Below are 21799 nucleotides of genomic sequence, written 5' to 3' on the forward strand. Positions count from 1 at the left end.
TGGTCTTGCCCACAGAGGACACACAAAAGCTATGGAGGACAAACTGCACTTTGCAGCACGTGACTGTTGTCTCAGGAGAGGAACCAGACAATGATCAATCTCCAAAAGTCACAATAGTGATCTGTCTGGGTCTGGTGACTGGTAGAACATGAGAAAGTACTGTCTGTCTCTGCTGCCTGCATTGCGAGCTCTGGAACTGCAGATGAAGACAAAGCGTTGTGTTCATGGCTAGTCGAGGGTTTCCCATTCCCATACTTGTCTGAGGCAATCATCATCATCTCCAGAGTGCAGTGGAAGCAGGAGCACAATCTATCAGCACATAGACCATGGTGTAATGTATTTGGTATAACAGCTGTCAGCCACCTATGCTGCATGCCATTCAGCCATTAGATACTGTTGACTTCATTAAATAGCCTATGATCAGGAAACTGCATTCAGCTCTGCATGCCTGCACTTTGAAAACGAAGCATGCATTTCCAGCACAATGAGATAATCTGGTAAATTATCTCAGTGATAAGATGTGATAATGGTAAAATGTGCACAATTGTAACAGGGTACAGATGGCATGTACATTTTCTTCTGAACAGAGGGATCTTACCAAAAATAGTAATGAGAAATCTGCAGTATACAGGGCTCAGACGTAGAGAATAGCAGCAAAATCACTGGTTCTTTTACTGGGTATAATTTTACTCTGACGAATGCCATTGTCCAAATATCCTTGATGAGGTAACTTCAAGAGCATGCTAAATAGAACGAATTGTCAGCCCTAGATGCACCATAGTGCCGTTAAACAAGACCTGTGGTACTACATGCAGTAGTCCTGCATCGCTGTTCTGAAGCCAGGGTTCTGTACATTGACTGTGCTCTCAATAGACTCAGCTATATCCTGTGTGTCCGTGTGATTGTTTGTATTTCCAGAAGCCTTCAAAGTCCTGTGTGCATTCCCCAGGGCTTGCTATGTTTGACATAATGGAATCTTTCAAACCAACAACATGACCCTGAACAGTTTCAGTAGTTCCATGGAGGGCATCATGGGACATCTGTGTTCAGGAGCGTAGAATGGTAGAACATGGGCTGCAATATTAGGAATATTCAGTATTGTAATTATATAGTGAAGGATACATAATTTAACTGAACTGATAAATAACCATAAACATAATCACCATAAACATAAAAATGGCCACAAAATGACTGCATATTATATTTAAAAAATATATAAAAACCGAGAGACTTGTTTGGGATTTAAATATCTTTATTTTAGTTTCTCTATTTGACACACCAATTGCTTAAAGAATGACAACACAACAGCAGCACAGTTTATCCAAATTAGCATTGTCTCTTCCCCCTCGAAAGCTCCAAAGTTTGGTCCAGAACACCAAATTTAGGCCCAACAGACCTCACTATCTGCACCACTGCAATGGGGAAGGTAGGGCAAGAGGAGCGCAGTACACTAAAGCTAACTACACAAAGGAGCACATAAAACGTTCATAATTGTCCACGTCTTTAAAACCAATATTAGTTAGCATTCTGTGATAACGAATCAGTAGACACACAGAAACCAAAACACCAATCACTACAGCAGATGAGAACCGCACACTAAATAATGGGCCTCATTGTTTGGTGTTAGTGGATTGTTTGTGGAAACTGTTGAGGGGTTGTTGAAACGTTTTCTAATCCTCCAAGGGTAGTGATGTGTACACACTTCTCCATCCTCATCTCTCTCTCTCTCCGTCATGAAAAACATTTCGCTCCTGCTTTGCATCATTGCACGCTCATCTTGAAACAAGGCTTACGAGACACAGAACGTCCATGCAGCATGGACAGATGAGGCCACGCCGCACTTAGAAATGCAGGACAGGCTACACTTTACAGGAATGTGTGGTAATTAACCGTCTAACTCAATGTTGACTGCTAAGGAATCTGAGCGAGGGGCACTGAAACTGAACACCTGAGCCAAAAATTAAACTTAAGGGGAAAAAAAACAAACAAACAAAAACACTACAACTTCAGTGAATATTTAGCCAAGATGGCAATACTATTTTGTTACAGCACTATGACCACTTCTGTTACCAACTGCTACCAATAGAACAGATTGATTCTCTTTAAAATATCCCATATTTCATAAAATGCCCTTTTAAATATTCATTTTCTGCTCTCCAACCTTCCCTTTCATTGAAGTTTAAATAGATGGTCTAGAAGACATGAACAACCCTAAAGTACAGGTAACAGCACAGGCCTGTGATTGGTTGGTGACATGAAGGGAAGCAGTAGTGAAAGATACTATTGGTCAGCGGAAGTTGGAGCGGGCGGGGCAATGAGATGCTCAGTAGGCGTGGTTGGCCACATAGAGGGACTGCCCTGCGGCGGCACCAGTTCCACTGGACACGTACTTGCCCTTGGCAGCAAGGCCATTAGCCTGTGGGAGAGCCAAAGATGTCAGGAAAAAAATAACAATAATGTCAGTTGTATCTACGCGTGTTTGGTATTGGGTCTGGTGTGGCAACTGACCTGGGCACGCTTGAGGAACTCTTCGGCGGCAGCCTTCTCATTGTCCTTAGAGCCACGCCAGGCGTTGAGGGCGGAGGCCTGCAGGGCGCGGCCATAGGAGAAGGTGAGGGCCCAGGGCTTGGTCAGGGGGCAAGTGTTGATGGCGTTCAGGTTGATGGATGCCTCCTCCTCACTCTGTCCTCCAGAGAGGAAGGTCACACCTGGACAGAGAAAGACGATCTGTTCGATAACAACCACTTTAGCCCTGGAGCCAAGCCAAGGGATATTGACAGAAAATGTGAATTCTGGCCACAGAACTATTCTGAAATAACTGCGGACAACCAAAAGCATGGATGTTGTAGTGAAAGTGAAGGGAGGGACCAATAAAATTATTTAAGTAGCAAAATATGTGGTAATAACTAGAAATCTAGATTGCAGCATACAGAGATGAAATATACATGAAGTCATGTGTTGCTAATCAGATCTAAATGCACTTGACACAGGCCACGGTCAGTCTAGCTACAGGTGATGTAATCCATTACCCGTGACTGCAGGGGGGACTGTGCGGCGTAGGGCGGTGACCGTTGCCATGGCAATTTCCTCGTTGCTAAATTTGGTGGGGCAGGAGTGTCCTGCCGTCACCATGTTGGGCTTGAGCAGGGTGCCCTCCAGGTAGACGTGGTGGTCAGACAGAGCCTTGTAGCAGGCGGCAAGCACCTGGAACACACACGATGGATAAATGTTAGAGCGAACTTGTCTGTCTGTAACTGACAAACAAAGGTTTGCCACACCAACATGTGGCAGTTGCAGGTGAGGGAATACGTACTTTCTCCGTGACGTACTGGCAGCGTTTAAGATCATGATCGCCATCAGGCAGAATCTCGGGCTCAACAATGGGCACAATGCCATTCTAGAAAACGGAAGAATGAAAAGGACGTTACAGCTCGCCATCATTATATGCGTGACTGCACAACTCAATAGGTGGACATTCCTGCTTAGGTGCCAGACTAAACATGGTGTGAAAACTGTAACGAGGGGTTCGAGGGCAGACCTGCTGGCAAATGCTGGCGTAGCGGGCCAGGACGTTGGCGTTCTCCATGATGGCCAGGGCAGAAGGTGTGGTCTCGCTGATCTTCAGGACACAGCGCCACTTAGCAAAGTCAGCACCGTCCTTCTTGTACTGGGCACAACGCTCCGACAGGCCATCAAGCCCTACAGATAGACACAAGAATACAATGGTTAAAAAAAATAAAATAAATAAAATCATAGATTGGATGTCCTATTTACTACCTAATAAGTGATGTACTTACCCTGTGTTGTGGTCTCTCCATTGGTTCCTGCAAGAGGGACAACACCTTTGTCCACCTGTTGGGAAGTTAAAATGCAGCATTATTAACTATATTTGCTAGCCTGATTGCTGTTATACTAGTCATTGATCAAATATAGGAGTAAAAAAGAAAAGAATCCAGAGTTAATAATGTAAAGCCCCTTAAAACTGACTGAAAATGACTGCTGAACATAAGCCCTGTGCAAAGCACATCAACACTCATGCTTGTGGCTGGGATCAAATTAACCAGTTCCCCAAACGAAAACCATTGAACATATCAACAAGGTTTAACCTAGCTGACCATCATACACTGTTAAATCCTACTGTATTTACAACAATGTTCACTGTAGTCTAGGAGCTTACGAAGTGCAGAGAAATCAATGTTCCATGGAGGGAGGCGTGGATGCCCTTGTAACCCACTATGGATCTTCTACCGTTACTGGACACAGTACATCACAGGTTTGACTGATGCCTTTATGCCATCTTGCACCATAGTAAAAAAATAAAAATCAACCACGGGAGACGCTTGTACCTTGATGCCTACGACGATACCCTTGTCCTTGATCAACTTGACGAAGTTCGTGCCATCGTCCGTGTTCTGGTAGAGAGTCTCGTGGAAGAAGATCACTCCCCCAATGCAGCTGTTCATGCGCTCGTCGGCTGTGAAGAGGAGCTGGCGGTAGAGGCGCCGGTTCTCCTCGGTGTTCTCCACGCCAATGGGGTTCAGCCTCTTAGCCATGCTGCCTGTTCACACACCCCCAAAAACGCACAGCACCGTAATCATCACAAACCTCAAGTTAAAACGCAAGTTCTAAAGAGAGACAAAGCAAGTTATTCACTAAATTACACATGATTAGTCTATAATGGGTTCCAAATGGATCATCAGCTTCATAGTGAATAGAGAAACCTCCAGCAGTCAGACCTGTGGACTCATCTGCAGCGAGGATGCCCTTGCCAGGGGCCACGATGCGCTGGGCAATATCCTGCAGCTCCTTCTTCTGCTCAGCGGTGAGGGCTGGGTACTGGTGCGTCATGGTACCTGTTGTTCAAACCCACCTGGGAGAAGGGAGAAGAGCCTAGCGTCAGCATGGCTCTAAACACAAGGCTCACCCGTAGCCTCCAAGACGTTAGAGAGGCAGAGTTCCAAAGGAGCTCTGATTAACATTCTTCCTCCGGTTCCGCACAAATCACAAGAACGAGGCTGGACTGCGTAATGGCAGCTGCAGGAGCATGACTCAGACTCCACTGCCCTGCTACTCGTCAGATTAAGAGCAAGATGGTGGTATTATGCTTGCGTAAACGCCACCGTCAGTGCTTGTTACACCCGTCTCACTGGCCTGTGCCCTGTGGAGGGACAGCCAACAAGTTCTGTACCACAGTAAAAAGCCTTCACACCGAAGAAAAACATTTTTAGGAGCTTTTAAGTATTTAACTTATTCTGAAAAGCATTTCTCTCCGTTGTGTTTTAATTCTTTTGCACATTAAATAAGACACTTTGGAGAAAACAAATAGATCAGAAAATGAAGACTAGGCAATATTGTTTCTGTTATTGCATCTATAAAGCCATATTGTTTGTCTATAAAATCAGACATAACTCTCCCTTTCTTTGCCTGAGACTAGATTCACTTCCCTCGTGCCCAGTCCCTGTTGGCCGCTCCTCCCTACATTCAATGGAACAAGCCTAAACCGGCTCAGACCGGCACAGTCTCAGTGTGAGCAACAGTGAAATACCACTGCAAGATGTGACAAAACCATAACATGAATTAAAACACAATGCAAATTTGATAAATGGAGAGAAAGGATCTGGACACCAATAACCTCAGACTCCCATACATTAAAATAAATGCATTCATAATTTAATGTCAAAATACAAGTTCTCACCTACAAGGACATCAAAAGGATCATGATTTAATATAAACATGTGATTTTATACAGCCACAAGTGGTATGCACTTTAGTGGGTAGAGCTGCGGGATACTAACTTATGGGTTCAAATCCCAGCTCTGCCATACATTTCATATATATATATATATATATATAAAATGACAAAGCCATTCCATCTGGCCCATAGCATCAAATACAACACGATTTATAGAACCACTGGCTTTCTAAATTATTTGTCATATTACTTATGACTTGAGCTGGGTCATTTGCATCAATACTGAACACATCTTGTGTGTTAAATGCAGCACAGGCTGTGTCAGCAGCTATTCCTCAGGGACACAGTGCATCATCGAAGGTTTCCACTGACAAGGCCAGAGCTTATGAATCTTCTAACTTCATTCTGCACCACCATACATTAAAGATGAACGAGAACACATCATTGATCTGAACTGTGTCCATTCCGGATTTAAAACTAAGCTTGGCACAATGCCAACCAGGGCCCACCAGCTTTCAAAAGTAGAACAGGTGTTTATTTTTGACCACCCCAACCACTCTATATTTCAGGACCATGGTCAGTTACTTGGCCTGAGAAAGGCCATCGAGTACCCTGTCCACATGTTTACTTAAGCAAACAGCTGCTGGCTAGAAGTCCCGCTCATTGATCAGAGAACTCTGCATTGAAATATTTTGATGTCATAAGGGCATTAGCATATGCAGAATAAATGCAATACTTTACAAATGCACATTAAAATAAAGTCGAGCTGAAAAGCAAGAACTGATTACCAATGGCAGGCTCACAATAGTGTAACAGGCTGCAGGGTTTATCAGAACAAGCCACAGCATGCTCAGCTTAATCCAAGGCTTAGAGCTGCAAGAGTTGGGCCTCTCACTCCCATTCCTCCATGACTGGTGCACGGAGGAGAATCACCCTGTGCATACGGTGTATATGTACAGGCACCGTTACACTTGAAGCTACATAGGATGGAGGCTGTTGAGATGTACAGCTCCATAAAGAATTCATTAGATGTATTCAGCTTCATTATTATTTTACAGAAGCACGAGCAGTTTTAGCATCAAGAAAAACGTAAAATAACAGAACATGGCAGAAATGTTATCAAAAATGTGCTCAGTGTTTTTATTACAATGAGTGCAGTAATTTCCACTCTGGTTCTCGGTAGAGTTGATCATGCGTTACAGAGACGTTATGGTAACAGTGGAATTGTCTACTCCCATTGTGCATAGAATACTGGGCTAAAAATAGATCAGGGATACTTGCTGGTTAGACAACCCCTTTAGCACGCAAGCTCTGTGAAGGACAGCAGGAGGTCATCTGGATCTCATCTTGTGCTCAAATTACACATCTATTAGATAAAAATGTTTTATAATTGAAAGAGCGAATCAATTCTTGTGATGTGTCAGTCAGATTAAAACAATGCATGTCTGGGTTAAAGGAATTGCTCACAAGGTCAAAAATTTTAGCAATCACTTCTTGTGAACTGCCTGTGTATTGATGCTCTCTAAAAACCCAGACGGCTTTAGAAAGACCTAATCACATCAGATAGAAATCCACAATGTAGAACGCTCTACACTGGATAGTTTCTCGCACATGCTTTCACATCTACATCAACCAGCTGTTGTCTTTATGCTCTTTTTGCACTGGCATCTCCAAGCGGTCATAGGGTCATTTAAAGTGTTGTACAATTGCTGTCTGCATCCACCATTTTTGCCTTGGTTTGTTATCCTGCACTGCGTCATGCAAGCAAAGAGGCCCCCTCCCACTCATGTACCTGCTGCTTCTGTCACAGCAAGGTCACAGCAGCTGGGGTGTGTCAGAAATGGATCCCACTGAACATACTGTGCTTTCTACACATTTACTGTTTGGGTCTTGTAGTCCACCCACACCCACAACCACACATCCATTAAGTCAACATTCAACCCTACATCAGATTTAAGAGATCTGAATATAGCAATTATTACAATAATACCACAGCTACATGCATAACCTCAGCGTTCAAGGTAATGTCATGCGCACGCACCTGTTTGCCAACACGTAATGTCGCCAACGGAGACAAGGAGATGGACCTAAGCAATATAGATCACTTTCCCTATTCATTTATTTTATCTTTAGTCTAATGCTTTTACCAGCACGACGACGGCGTTCCTGCATTAATGCAGCCCATTTATCTACACCCTTTTAATGGAGGGAGACCGTGTGTGCGTGTGTGTGTGTGAGAGAGAGTGAGAGAGAGAGGAGGTTTCCTTCTGTTGAGACTAGAATGTAGCCAGGAGTGACGGCATCCCGGGAAACTGACTAGCATGTTAATTATTTGGCCTGTATAGGACCAATGCTCCCCCAATGCAAATAACTATTGGCATGCAGGTGGACTATGGCGACACAGATGAGTATACTCTGACTAACTCGGTGCGATTCCCCATTTTATGGCGAGGCGTGAGGCGATGACTCAACCTACCCGCACATCTCTTCCGGTGAGGCCGGCTAGCCGAGTGTGTACGTGCAGACAGACACCTCCGCTCTCACCACGCACCAAGACAAACCACAACGTCGTGTTTGGTTTTATATTGTATAAAACGTACGTTAAAACAGGATTACGTTATTTTTAAAAAAACATTAGACACCCGATTCCTCATGTTTCCTCTTTCGTTACTTGACTGCAGAATGCGGAAGGAGAGGAGGGGAGTGAACGTCCTAACGCCCGTTCAAGGTTGCGGGTGATGAGGAGACATTTTGGTGATGCTGGTCTACACACAACGGTCCCGTTCGGACACGCCGGACGGGTTCGGTCCAAGGTCGTCAGTGCCGGGCAACAAACGTCTAAGGCAGCTGGAAAATGTACTTCATGCGCAGAACTTTACATTTTCTGTAGCAGTGCGACTTCGGTTGAGCAAGGACAACATCCCCCAGCTAGGTAGCTAACGCTAGTCAACGTATCGCGCTCGCGAGGAAGATTTCGGTTGAAATTAACTAGTCCGCTAACTGTGGAACTAGTTAGCTGGCTAACTAACGTTAATCCTTTAAAATGAAACCCAGATCTATTTTATTCAGTTGCTGTGGTAGAACATTAACACTAAAAGTACATTTAAAGGAACAAATAGTTAGTAAATCACCTTTATCTAATTATTTAAGTTAAAAAAAATTTAGGCCTCAACTAGATTAAACTTATTTAAATGACTTACGTGGTCGGTAAAGGAAGGCTCGAGAGTCGTCGGAGTGTGATGGAGAGGATGCGACGCTCGTGCAGGGGGCTCGTTCTAATACTGCAACGCAACGTGACCGCTTACAAAACCACCGCCCACTGCTGAATATTCATGAAACAGTCTCCACGTCACTTCCGCCACAGTTCGGAACATGCCACTGCGGCACGTTCGCCATCAGAGTGGCATATACCGTGACAAATTACTGGACTAGGCCCGAACCTCTGTGTACATTCATAAACTGCACACCGAACGTGGAGTTTCCCGTCATTCACTTTGAGTTGAAAAGAATAACCACATAACGAAAACCTAGGCCACAAAAACTCAAGTACCTACATTGCTTATTATTAGTATAACCTAACGAAAGATGAAAGTGACGGATTAGAGCAGAATATACAGACATATGGAGTGATGGATGTAATTTAGTAAATAATAATATAATGTCTACAATGTCTATACAATGAGTATACATGTCATGGTGCAATACATTTTAACAATCTGAACTGGTATCTTGTATCTATAAATATTCTTCTAACTAGGGCCGGAGTGAGCCCCTTTTTCAGCCCGGGAGTTTCATGCCCAAATCCGGCCCACTTTTTCCAATCGGCTCAAACTAGAGATTGACATGAGCCGGCCCACCGGGAATCCTCCCGAATCTCCCGATTAGCCACTCCGGGCCTGCTTCTAACCATAATTGAAATAAATAAAACAAAATGCATATAGACACAAACAGCTCTGCAATAAAAGTCCATATATATTCTGAATTTTGTGGGTATCATATTTTATTATTTAATATACAAGAAACCACACAAAAGGTCTGAGGTATTCAGGGAATAGAGTAAGGACCATCATCTTAGCCAAAATAAACAGAGATTTGTGCATAGGCTGCTGCTTGAACCAGAACGTCATCAAGAATATACCACCTGATGTCCCATGAAATTTAATTATGTTTAAAATACATAATTAAATTACACAATTTTATAGAGAGATTTTGCTAAATTGTTTGCTGTGCTCATTGCTCAGTTGCTCCAGAGTTTACTATAATGAAAAATGTGATCCATTACACAGCTTCTTTGTAAACACATGTAAAACACTAAGTACATTAGACAAGAAACCCGTTGCACAGACTTGAGTATAAATGTCATGTGGATGCATCTGCATTGTTCAGTCATGTTAAGAGGGTAGTTTAGGAGTGAGGAGTAATCTATATATGGCATATCAAAATCATCTTATTGATCAAAATGTATAGAGTAACACACAGGGACAAGGTGACTTTACAAAACATTACACAATAAAATTGGAAGGTAAAGACCATAAGACTGATTATCTTTTGCATTGGTTAAAGCAAGCGCAGTATAATAGCTCCCAGTAGTGCATAGCACAAATGTGTAGACCACTAGGTCCAAAATATGTGCACAGTGCAGAAAAAATAATATTTTTTCTGTGAAAGGAAGACGAGCAGTAGGTCTCAAATTTCCTGCATTTAGTTAGCTCCCTGCTACACAAAAACTTCTCTTTGGGGGACATTGCCGTGAGGTATACTGGTTTGGATGAGGGTCTCCAGTAGTTCTGATTTGACCCATGTTGGAGACGTGTCTGAGGATGCAGAGAAGGTAGAATCTATAAGGAAGTCGCTGTCAAATTGAGGGAAGGGCTCTGGGGTGAGGCCTCGGCCTGCTTGGGCTGCACGGTCTGGCCTCTTTCTCAGCTCCAGGATGGACTCCACGGGGTTCTTCTGCAGCAGGTGTGAGTCAAAGGGGATGCCGCGAAAAAAGGTCTGACACTCAAAGCGCTGCAGAGACCGGAGACGCTGCGATGGGTCCTTACACAGGAGCTGTGAGGCAGCAGAAAGCGTGATCGGGTCAGCTGTTATTGGTTGGATGTATGGATTACAAAAGTGGATGGGGCTGGTGCGACACCACTATTGGTCGAACGTCTAGATTACGTCAGTTTAAGAATCTCAGGGCTGATCAGCTGCGATTGCATGTCTTTGGTGAACTGTGTGAGCTGCGTGAACTGATCATATGGGAGCATTAATCTCTCACCTCTGTGAGCAGAAGGGCAAATGGAGGAGAGAAGGATGTGGGCATGTCGTAATGGAAGCAACGCACCTTCTTCAGCATGTTACTGTGATCATCCTCTGGAGACACAGGGAACTGAGACAGGACAAGGTGATGAAATAGGCGATGAAGTGAGACAGTAGCAGCACTCAAAATAAATGTACATCTACTTGATCATTAGTAGTATGAGGTTAGAACCTGAACCTGGTTATTGTAGGTTATAATGTATTGTGCAGGCAGAGAGAAATAGACGAGCAAGAACCAAAACAAATGCCTAGTTGTTTTCTAGCTTCACATACTGCACCGCGATGCAGTCACATGCCACTGACATGCTTTATGACCTCACCTTGCCGGTGGCCAATGCAAAGAGTAGGATGCCAAGAGACCACCAATCAGCAGCGTGGCTGTATGGGCCCCCACTTAATACTTCAGGAGCTATTGGAGAGGACGGTTTCATAAGACTGACGAAGACCCCCTGGATTATACCCACCACACTACGTTACTGTTGACAGTATTTTTGTCATGACATCCGGATCCTCAGCAATTCAGAGAAGATAATGACAGCATTCACAATCACCAATATAATTTGAATTTGAATATTTATATAATATATATAAATATAAAATAATTTGAACATAAATCATATGCACAAGTCTATTGCCGTTCTTCACATATATAGCAAAAATATATCATTTAACTTTAATAATATTTATAGGGATATCATATATGAAATGCATATATACTATACATGCATGTAGGTTTACATTATTCATGTACATGACTGGCCATTTTTATGTCTTTCTTCATATAATCCTCATCAAATTTACCCATGTACTGAATAGTGCCACAGATGGTGAATGCCCTTCCTCCTCGCTCGAGTCGTCGGGACAAACCAAAATCAGCCAGCCGTAAATGGCCTGTGACACATCATCACACATCACCATAATTACAGTAGTCTGACCCCATCACACACCGAACTACTGCAAAGTCCACATCATGGCACATGATCTGGCTAGACTAGGAAATTAGGCTCAAGGTCATTTCACCTTCATACTCCCTGACAGTGCTGTAAGCAGTGCCCTATTATTTCTTCTTTTATTTCTTTTTTTTTTTTTTTATTTTTTTGCAGGTGCCCTTTGTTCATTTGACTGTTACATTTTTAAAGATTTAGTCTTAGGTAATTGTCTAGTATAAAGAAGATGGGAATCCAGAAAATATGTCATCTTCATATGCAGCATGAAACAACCCTAGTTTTATATCTATTTGTCTCCTTAACCTTCATGACAATTTTTGTTTATTTAAACCGTGTTCGATTCTGTAAACATGTAGCCTAGATTCTAGAACGTTCCATTGTTACAAAAGGAAAAAAGGTAGTCTGTAGCATCCTCTAGTGGCCTAGTGGTTGTGCAGCAGCATGTGAAATGAATTTACCTTGATCTGTTAGGAGAACATTCTCCATCTAGAGAAGAAAAGGCATGTTTTTCAAAGAGCTCAGAACTGTTACAATTGTATATGGAAATCATTTCATTGTCCATTTTATGAACTTAATAAGACATACAAACAGTGACTACCTTAACATCACGATGGATAATCCCAATATCATGAAGAAATCCTGCAATACAGCGATTGTGGAAGTGCATTCTCAAATAAAATGAAGGTGAGAATTTCTATTCACATAAACAGAATATGAGGAGTGTGAGTTTAGATCCAGAATTCACCTAGAGCAGAGCCCAGCTCAGCAGCAAACACCTTCACTTCATCCTCGCCAAACTGACCAATCATCACCCAGTAGGTGTATAGGTCTCCTGTGCTGCAGTAGTCACACACTAGAAAATGTAATTATTAGTAGTGTTAATTCATACTGTTCTGCAAATACAGATATGGAAATCAACAGCTGAGCATGCCCCCAATTCTACACACACACACACACACACACACACACACACACTCACACACTCACACACACACCCCCCATGTGATGTCTGCTTTACTTCCATGACATAATTTCTAAACCAACACATTTGTCCAGATGTCCTGATTCAGTCACACACACTAGTCCCATGTGCAGGGTCCTAGCCACATACAGATAGGAAACACATACACACACACACACACACACACACACACACACACACGCACACACGCACACACGCACACACGCACACACGCACTCAAACTACAACACAGGATGTTCACAGGAACACAGGAGTCATTTAACTGTAAATACAAAGACACACCAGCACGCACACAGATAATTGTCTTTTTTTCAGCAACAATGCTGAGTCACCACAGGTTGGTCTCAGAGTTGTATTGGGGAAATAACGTTCATAGTTAAATGAGGAAAAAGTACTTTTGCCAAGTGAGGAGGAAGATAGAACATCGGATCACAGCTGGACGTCTGGGTGTGGTCTGCTATGAGGCTACAAGGTATCTGTGTCCACCCTATACTGCAATTAATTCTCCTCTTAAAACTCACCAAGTGAGACTCAGGAGATTGGGACTCCACTGCAATGACACATCATGTTTTCAGTCTAATGCTGGACAGCCACCATATAATCTACTTAGGTGCTTTTAACCATCTTGGCAGCTGGATGCTTTGTGCTTTTAGTTGTTCTTTCAAACAGGTGCTGGGAAAGGCAGACATTAAATCAGGGACATTTTAGGGATGTCTTGGGTTCTGCACAGATGTCTGGAGCTGCTAAATCTTCAATTAAGTACTAAATCTGGCATCTGGACAGGAAGGCCAGAAAAACCTTGTACTAGATCCTCAGACATGAAAATGTAAGAAAAGTATTTTGGCCCTAATCGTGAATTCCCATAAATGAAATCTCATTTTGAATCAGATTTCATAGCCAATCTCATTTCATGAAGTCAAATGCAAGTCAACTGGTGCTTGGCTGGCAAGAACCAAAGAGAAGCCTAAAAACAGGTCAGGGGGGGTGGAGGGAGAGCTGCAGAAGCTTGGGGGACTGTAAAGGGGTGTGGGGGAAGACTGGAGGAGCATGAGGAGAGCTGAACTGAGAGGGGAGAAGGGGCACTCTGAATCACTCACTAATGTAGAGGTGATGCTGGGTCTGCCAGCAGTCCTGCAGCTCATGGACGAAAGGGTGGCGGACCTGACGCTGCAAGGCAACGGTCAAACAACGGCATGGGCAGACTGAGCTGATGACCTGTGGTAGGTCCCATAACCCGCCTTCCGTATGTATCACTCAAAAGGGAACAGGGACAGACAGGTGGAGCGGACACTTCGTATCTGGCTGACTGCCCAGGTCTGAATTCTCCTTCTGCTATTTTGTGTTCTTTGACAGCATTAAGGGAAAATCCCGAATGCCTGAAAGGTTCTGAAATGATGGTGCCATTTTTTCAAGAAAGTATGGAATATATGTAACACATTTCTGGCTGGTGCTACAAGTTCAAGGGAAGCGACAGAGGGAGCCATCCAAACTGACCTGGACTATCACCTCTTCCTTAGACTGGTCCACCACGCCAAGACGAATAACCTCAGACTTCGGGATTACCTGAATTTTCCAATCAGACACATGGTGTAGGAGAACACAGAATGAAGACTACTGTCTTCTGTTAATACCAGTATGGTGAAACACAGATGTGGAGTAATAAAATATAGCTTTTATACAGTATACTTAGTATAATCTCATGCTAAGTACAGCAAGGCATAGCTCAAACCATCTATATGTAATATGAAATAATGACTATAATGATGTAAGAGTAATGTATTTACCTTAACCGCATAAATGTTTTGTTTCTGCTTATCTTTCACCTTTATGATAGGACCGAATGATCCTTTGGCAATGTAACCCAGGACCTGTTAACATTCCAGCATAGTAAGGGCATCATAAGGATCGCAATTATTAACACATGTTGAGGTTCACTAACGAAAAAAAGCTCTAGGCCTCAATTATGCCTGTGGTGTCTTATCACCTGAAAGTAATCATGTTCGCGGCCGTTGCGATGGGGGAACTCGGGGAGAAACATGGTGGTTAAGTCAGGAAGGCTCCACTCTCCATTGCGTACTTTTTCGTGGTCAGGCATTTGATCTGGTTCAGGTACCTCCGTGCCAAGAATCATCTGTCGTGAGTGGACGCGCAGCGGGTAGAGCCGACAGAGTCTCGCGGAGAAGGACACGACTACCGTGGAGAGAAAGCCTCGCCATCTTGAGTAGCGGCTCCCCTCCATAGGCTGCAGTGGCTGCTATAACAAATGGAGATTATAGCTAAGGTATAAACTATAGATTATTTCGAAGTGCTTCACTTTTATGACAAGTAAAGCCCTATAGTTCGTGTCAGCCAAGACTTCAGTGAGGCCGTTATCTTTTGACATCTAAATTGATTACACTCGTACTTTCCTCTGTCACTCGGAAAAACGATCAGTTTTTCCACACATGTCGTATATCAAGACTTACTTAAACACCAGTGCTCAAAGATACTCGTAGAAATAGGAAAACACGAGTCGTAAAACCCGTAAATAGGCTGCATACATATAAGGACGAAAGGAGGCAAAAAAAGGGTAGCCTCATACTACCAACGAAGCTCAGGAATCTACGAACCTTGCTGTTTTTGCTACCATCGGCACCCATCACGTTTAACACTTTACGTTGAGAATTCAGTTCATCCTATATCGTGTTCCTCCACGTTGTGTCAGTAGCCTGCAATTGCGAATTTCGTTAAAGCTTTTCAGACATATCCTTTTCCACATTACAGTCTGACGTTCGCTTACCATGAAACAGAATCAACTTACAATCATGGAATCATGACTGAAACTAACATTTATGGTAATATAAGCACGATAATCCCTCTTAACGTCGACGTGAGGCTCACTTCAGACACCTCCTGTTGATAGGCTGTCCAATGAAACTGCATGCTCACCTCTAGGCCCGCCCAACATCAACACTTTATGAGCGCTGTCCGTGGTGCTGAATAATTTACATTACTTCCAAATATAATGCTATTTATAATATATTACATTTTAAATATAGTCGACAACCAATGTACAGAAGCTCCCAATTTATAATTTCAGATCTACTGCCTTATTGAGTATTACATGTGAAATATTATTTCTCGCTACTTAAACCTCGCTACTTATATGATGGTTGGACACAACTCCAAAAGCGTCATTGGACCCAAAACAAAGCTGTTCACATAGACTTGTCATATCTGGTCTGGTTGTACAAGATGTGCTTCATGTGTTAATAACCTAATATCTGGTTCTGATTCAACTACGAGCTTAATTGTTGGGCTACCCATTTTCTAACATCTTGGAAATAAAGGCAGTAATGGTTCTACATCTTAATAATAAAGTAAATCAAGTAAATGAAGAACTTGATGAAATACACTTCAGCATCCTTTAGAAACATAAGAACATAATTTTTTCTACACTGAATGAGACATTTAAAATTAACTGAATTAGAAACCCTTACTCCATCTGGAATGTAATATTCTACCTCTCCACATTTTATTTAGCTTGAGCAGCTTGAAATTGTTCTTAATTTTCAATTTCAATATTAATAAAATACCTGGTAATGTCTGCATTTCAGTACCTCATCACCATGCTTTCTTAGCATGGACTTTAATATACTTGTAATTTACTTATATAAGCATGAATCGCTGGAATGTTGATTTCATAAGACTATCATATTAGTTGACTAATAAAATTTTTTGTTTGTATAAACTACCAGTAACAGCAGGGTATTACACAAAGGTGTTTAGTACAATATTTTCTAAAGTATGTATATCTGTTCAGACAGCAACTGAGATGATATGATAACCTCTTTTAAAAACCAGTAGGTTTTGCTATAGGTAGAACTGTTTTTCTTTTCAGTTTAGTAACAGTATAAGAGCTATAAGACTTTCCCCCTAAATTATATTATTATACTACCTCATGTTATTTTGTATCAGATTCATTTTTGTGAAGACATTCAATGGAAGAAGATGTGGATAATACCTGAGATGCGCATCATGCAGGAAACGTAAACACAAGAGCCCATGGCAACACATCAAACAGATAAAACAAAATAACAACACAAAGACACATGTGGACAATGGAAAGAGGAGCAGATCTAACCAACACCTAATTTCTTATAAAGTTAAAAGATGTATGAAAGAAATTTATTCACAGAATCTACCTAACATGACATTCACACTGCTTGCTGCTTGCTTGTTCTGTAGCAACAACCCAGAGACTATAATATTGATGAACAGCTATGCTTTTTGTTGAAACATTTTATTTGGTCTTTTGAAGTTCATAGAGCTAAATACACGTATGTTTATGATAAGGAACTAGGAATAAAACTGGCACCAAAGCTCAGATTACAACATCATATAATAGCAATGAGTTCATAATAAGATTTTTAAAAATTTCAACAAGAAAACATTCAAAGTATTTCTGTGGCATTGGATAGTCACACTGAAACCAAAACATCCATACCAATAAATCATTTACTCCTATCCTATCCTGAATCTGTGATCTCACACTCAAAATCTTCAACCTCCTTTCTAGATTTGCTGCCCACATAAAAAAGGGTTTTAAAACCCTACCTCTTAATGTTCAACCTCTGAGGATCCATTGGATTGAGCTTATAATCAAATGATTATAAGACTTCTTCTTTCTTTATCCTTAATAAATTATTATTCCTGAATATAAAATGTTTTATTACAATATTGCAATATGATTTACAGCATTCCTTATCAAAAATCTATGCTACACTGACTTAGGCCTAGTTTATTGTTCCTAAACAACCTTAATAAATGTAGCTTTCATATACTTATATTCACATATATCACAAATTTTATGCTCCAGTTGTTTTTTATATACTGGATTGGAGAGGTAGGCCTATTTATCGATCTCACCATCGAAGACAATTTTAAAGCCCTCCCGTCTTCCTGTCAACAAGATCCGTACGGTATTGCGTCACTAACCCGGATGTGCAAGAGTGCGTCGTAGGAACATTAAACATGGCGACGCTCATGAGGCGCATGGGAGGCGTGTACAAGATACTTGAACCAACTGTGAAAGTCAGAAATAGCATTAGATATGCGCGTGTAGTTAGACGCAGACCACTGGCTGTTGGTTCGGAGTTAAATTCCTCGAAGTTAGCTGTTCAAGACGTCCACGCTCAATGCGAGGACGTACTGGAAAATGGCTTGTCTCCAGCACAAGGATGTACTTCCAAAGATAGGGTGATGGAGACAGATAAAATCGTACGTCAAAAACATGGAGATACGACGCCGGTTGCGTCTGTACAGATTTCAGAATCGCCTCATCACATAACAGCCAGCAAAGAAATAAGCCGCGTTTCCCATTCCATATCTTCAGGTTTAAAGGAAGTGGATGGATTGTGGTATGAAAAGGCACGACCTGGTGACAAGAGCCTGTCGTGAGTATTTCGCATTAGTATAGACATGCCTACTACATATTAAAGTCTTACTGTATTTTTGAAGAAATATGACGACAAACTAACCGCATTACCCATCTAAACATTCGGAACTCACAAAAATGAAAACATTGTTTTTATCGAAAGCACAACTATGTTTACATGAAACAACTATTTTTACATGATCTGCGTCCGTCATAAGCAAATGTTAAAATTAAGTAAATATATAAATATTCATTATATTCGTTTCACCATCTGGTCATTCACAACCTCTAAATTCATTTCATCAAAACATTTACAGACGTTTGGGTAACTTGGCCCGTTCGAAGAAGCTCCGTGAGCAACAGGGCAAGGTTCTGCTGGAAGGTCCTCGGCTTATTTGTGATGCCCTGGATGCAGGGGGGTTGCTGCAAACGGTCTTCTTCAGCACTGTGGAGACGCTAAGGGAACTTCCCATGCACAAGCTCACGCAGGCCAGCCTAATCAATGTAAAGCCAGAGGACATCAGAATCTCTGGTCTTGACTCCCCCTTTGATGTTGTAGGTAAGGGGCTGGTCAGATCCATGGCTGTTGTTCCTCTTACTTGCTGACAATAGAGTTACAAAGTGATGTTTGGATTCACTCCAGGTTCTCTGTGAAAATAAGGACTTAAGGAATTAATGCTCGTCACTTATGTTTCAGCTGTCTTCAGACGTCCTGAGGTGTCCCGAATGCACTTTCCTGAGGAGAAGCGTGGGAAGGCGTTGCCACTGACCCTTATCTGTGATAATATGCGGGACCCAGGAAACCTCGGTGTGGTGTTGCGTTGTGCTGTGGCTGCAGGATGCCACAGTGTGCTGCTTACTAAAGGTGCATAAACAACCCCACATATATTACATATAAAATACATATACATATAATAAATTGTCTACAAGACAGGATGTGAGTGAACCCAAGAATGTTTTATCACAACACTGATTACTCTGAAACATGAATGAAAGAAAATTAAATACCTTTGTTATTATTTGAGGCTTATTACAAGGTGAATATGAAAATATGAATGGCATATAAAACTGTTGTTTAATATGATGAGAGAGAAATCATTCATGTATATATATTTTTGGACCTTCTTTTCAGGCTGTGTTGATGTCTGGGAAACCAAGGTCCTTCGTGCTGCCATGGGTGCTCATTTCTGCCTTCCCATAATCCCTAACCTCACCTGGGTAGACATTCACAGTCACCTTCCTGCCGCCACAACTGTTCACGTGGCTGACAACTGTAGAGACACGATAAAGAGGCAGCAACTCTCAGCGACACCTGAGAATCCAAAGAAACATGGAGACTATGGATGGATCAGCAAACACCGCAACCACCGAAAAATGTGTAATGAAGACGAAGATTTTAATGAAGATCAATACGAGGAGGATAGATGTAGCCAGACAGGCCCAGCTTTAGAGACTCAGCCTTATCATATCAGTTGGACCGGTAGACACACGGCCATTGTGATTGGTGGAGAGACTCACGGTCTGAGTCAGGAAGCCTTGCAGTTGGCTGAAAAAACAGAAGGGCGGAGACTAGTTATCCCCATGGTGCGTGGAGTGAACAGTCTGAATTCTGCCATGGCTGCAAGTGTGTTACTGTTTGAAGGCAGGAGACAGCTGCAGCTTCAGGCTTGTGAATGAATGGACACAGATCATGTAATCAACAATGCCATGAACACCTGCGTATCTACAGCATATGTACAACAAATTATTAAAATAACTATTAAATAAACAATGTAGGAGTTAGTTTCTTGCTGTGAATTTAATATTGTTGATTTTACTGTATAGGCACACAAAGTATGATAATTTATTTGTACTTAAATTTCTGCATGCATGGACCATAAATGCACCAGTGCTATTAGTTCATAAAAAGTAATTTTTTAATGATCTATTATTGCCCAAGTGCAATTCCTATGAAAAGGTTAGAGATGAAAAATCAAGTTCCATAAAATGTTGAGAAATGTTATACTCCAGTTTTACATATATTTAAAGAATAACGCAAAATAAACAGTTGCCAATTCAGCCATTTGTTTTTAACTTCCACTTTAATTCTATTATTTTATTTTTGATCCTTTGATTCACTTAAAGTGGCTCTGACACTTTCACATTTTTCAGTCTTCCTTTGTCTAAATGGTGCCGCTAACATGCCTGCACTCATTTCCCCAGCACATCAGGGACAATTCTGCTCTCATGTTTTCAGAGTTTTTAAAGGTCCAGTCTTTCAAAGCAATAAAGCAATGATGACAATCTGCTATTTAGAGCTTCAAACATTACCACTGTGTGCCTTGCAGGAAGTGCACGCGGGGCGTCTGTAAAGCCTAGACCAATCTCACTGTGAAACCCTGTGTGTCCGAGATACACGCTGCTCTAGAATCACACACCCCAGCCCACAAATGGCTGTGTGGAATAAATAATCCCTTCCCTCCTGTGATGGTCCTCACTAAGCAGAACAACTGAACAGCAGGAAAGACCTCATGTGCACAACTTGCAAACTGGAGCATAGTACAATACATTATTAGACACATATTACACGGGCTAGGAAGATGTTTTTGTGTTTAATGGTAATTTAATACACAAGTAACATTAGTTACCCTTCAAACATATATATAATTGAATCGTTTTATTTTTTCTGTTGCTTTTGTTATTATATGCAATGGCAGTATATTCCATTTAGTTTGTGTGTGTGGTTGTGTGTATGGGGAACTGGTAGTTGTCTGCTTTAATGTGTAACCAGAGCTGCATGCTGTTATGGTAATAGGCTTGGCACTCACCTGTGGTATTGAGTATTGTGTTATTGTTGCATTTTCATCATATGCAATTATGAGTCATAAGTAATTTAACTTGAGCTGGGGATTTAGCCAGTGTATAATCATATCAGCTACCTTAGTAAGCTGTGAGTAAGAACTAAGATAAGATGGTAAGATGGTAAATAAGCAGTTGCTCTGGGTGACCTTATTTAGGGTCACTACCAGTTACTTTAGGAGTGGGTGAGCTTTGACTGTATTGGCTTAAGATAAGCGGAAACATAATTTAGACATAGACAAGACATTACGAACCTGTTTTTGTTTCTGAAAGATAACCATTTGACGTGTCTGAATACATTGAAACAGACGAAACGTATTATTTAGTCCACTAGAGGGAGCAATTAGACAATAGTATTATGGGATTTGATCCACGTTATTGTTGCCCATCATGAATTGCTCCAATGTCACCCGATTTTCTCATTTCTGCATGTCCCATGGAAGACAATCTCTTGGATATCATGTCTTAGTGCAAACCTAATTCTTACTGACCGGAAAAGTCTTTGGAAGAAAATGAAGATGTTGTGGATAGCATGCCTTACCAAGAGATCTCATACTGACAAGAAAGGTATTTTGTATTTGAATGCACTTCACTACTGTCAAAGCTTATACATGTCAAAT

At 41.7% G+C, this 21799-nt stretch overlaps 3 protein-coding genes across 3 annotated transcripts; 1 reads left to right on the top strand and 2 right to left on the bottom strand.

The window, feature by feature from the left end:
• Positions 1-1680: 1680 nt before the first annotated feature.
• aldocb (aldolase C, fructose-bisphosphate, b) lies at positions 1681-9044 on the bottom strand. Its single transcript, XM_076979444.1, has 9 exons — positions 8893-9044; positions 4737-4870; positions 4347-4558; positions 3798-3852; positions 3539-3699; positions 3314-3397; positions 3030-3204; positions 2509-2708; positions 1681-2416 (listed from the first exon to the last, which is right to left on the bottom strand). Exons 2-9 carry the CDS (start codon positions 4846-4848, stop codon positions 2324-2326), a joined length of 1092 nt encoding a protein of 363 aa, XP_076835559.1. The 5' UTR covers positions 4849-4870; positions 8893-9044; the 3' UTR covers positions 1681-2323.
• Positions 9045-9701: 657 nt separating this feature from the next.
• rskrb (ribosomal protein S6 kinase related b) lies at positions 9702-15804 on the bottom strand. The gene is made up of 12 exons (XM_076979583.1): positions 15535-15804; positions 14910-15179; positions 14710-14793; positions 14420-14488; positions 14023-14092; positions 12689-12796; positions 12542-12582; positions 12402-12429; positions 11798-11887; positions 11317-11405; positions 10956-11066; positions 9702-10744 (listed from the first exon to the last, which is right to left on the bottom strand). The coding sequence occupies exons 1-12, from the start codon at positions 15562-15564 to the stop codon at positions 10409-10411; spliced, it is 1326 nt and encodes a 441-aa protein (XP_076835698.1). The 5' UTR covers positions 15565-15804; the 3' UTR covers positions 9702-10408.
• Positions 15805-17892: 2088 nt separating this feature from the next.
• Positions 17893-20123, top strand: mrm3b (mitochondrial rRNA methyltransferase 3b). Its single transcript, XM_076979579.1, has 4 exons — positions 17893-18360; positions 18659-18900; positions 19039-19206; positions 19474-20123. Exons 1-4 carry the CDS (start codon positions 17939-17941, stop codon positions 20016-20018), a joined length of 1377 nt encoding a protein of 458 aa, XP_076835694.1. The 5' UTR covers positions 17893-17938; the 3' UTR covers positions 20019-20123.
• The last annotated feature ends 1676 nt before the right edge of the window (positions 20124-21799 follow it).

This window comes from Brachyhypopomus gauderio, chromosome 18 (assembly GCF_052324685.1).
Source record: "Brachyhypopomus gauderio isolate BG-103 chromosome 18, BGAUD_0.2, whole genome shotgun sequence".
NCBI classification, from domain to species: domain Eukaryota; kingdom Metazoa; phylum Chordata; class Actinopteri; order Gymnotiformes; family Hypopomidae; genus Brachyhypopomus; species Brachyhypopomus gauderio.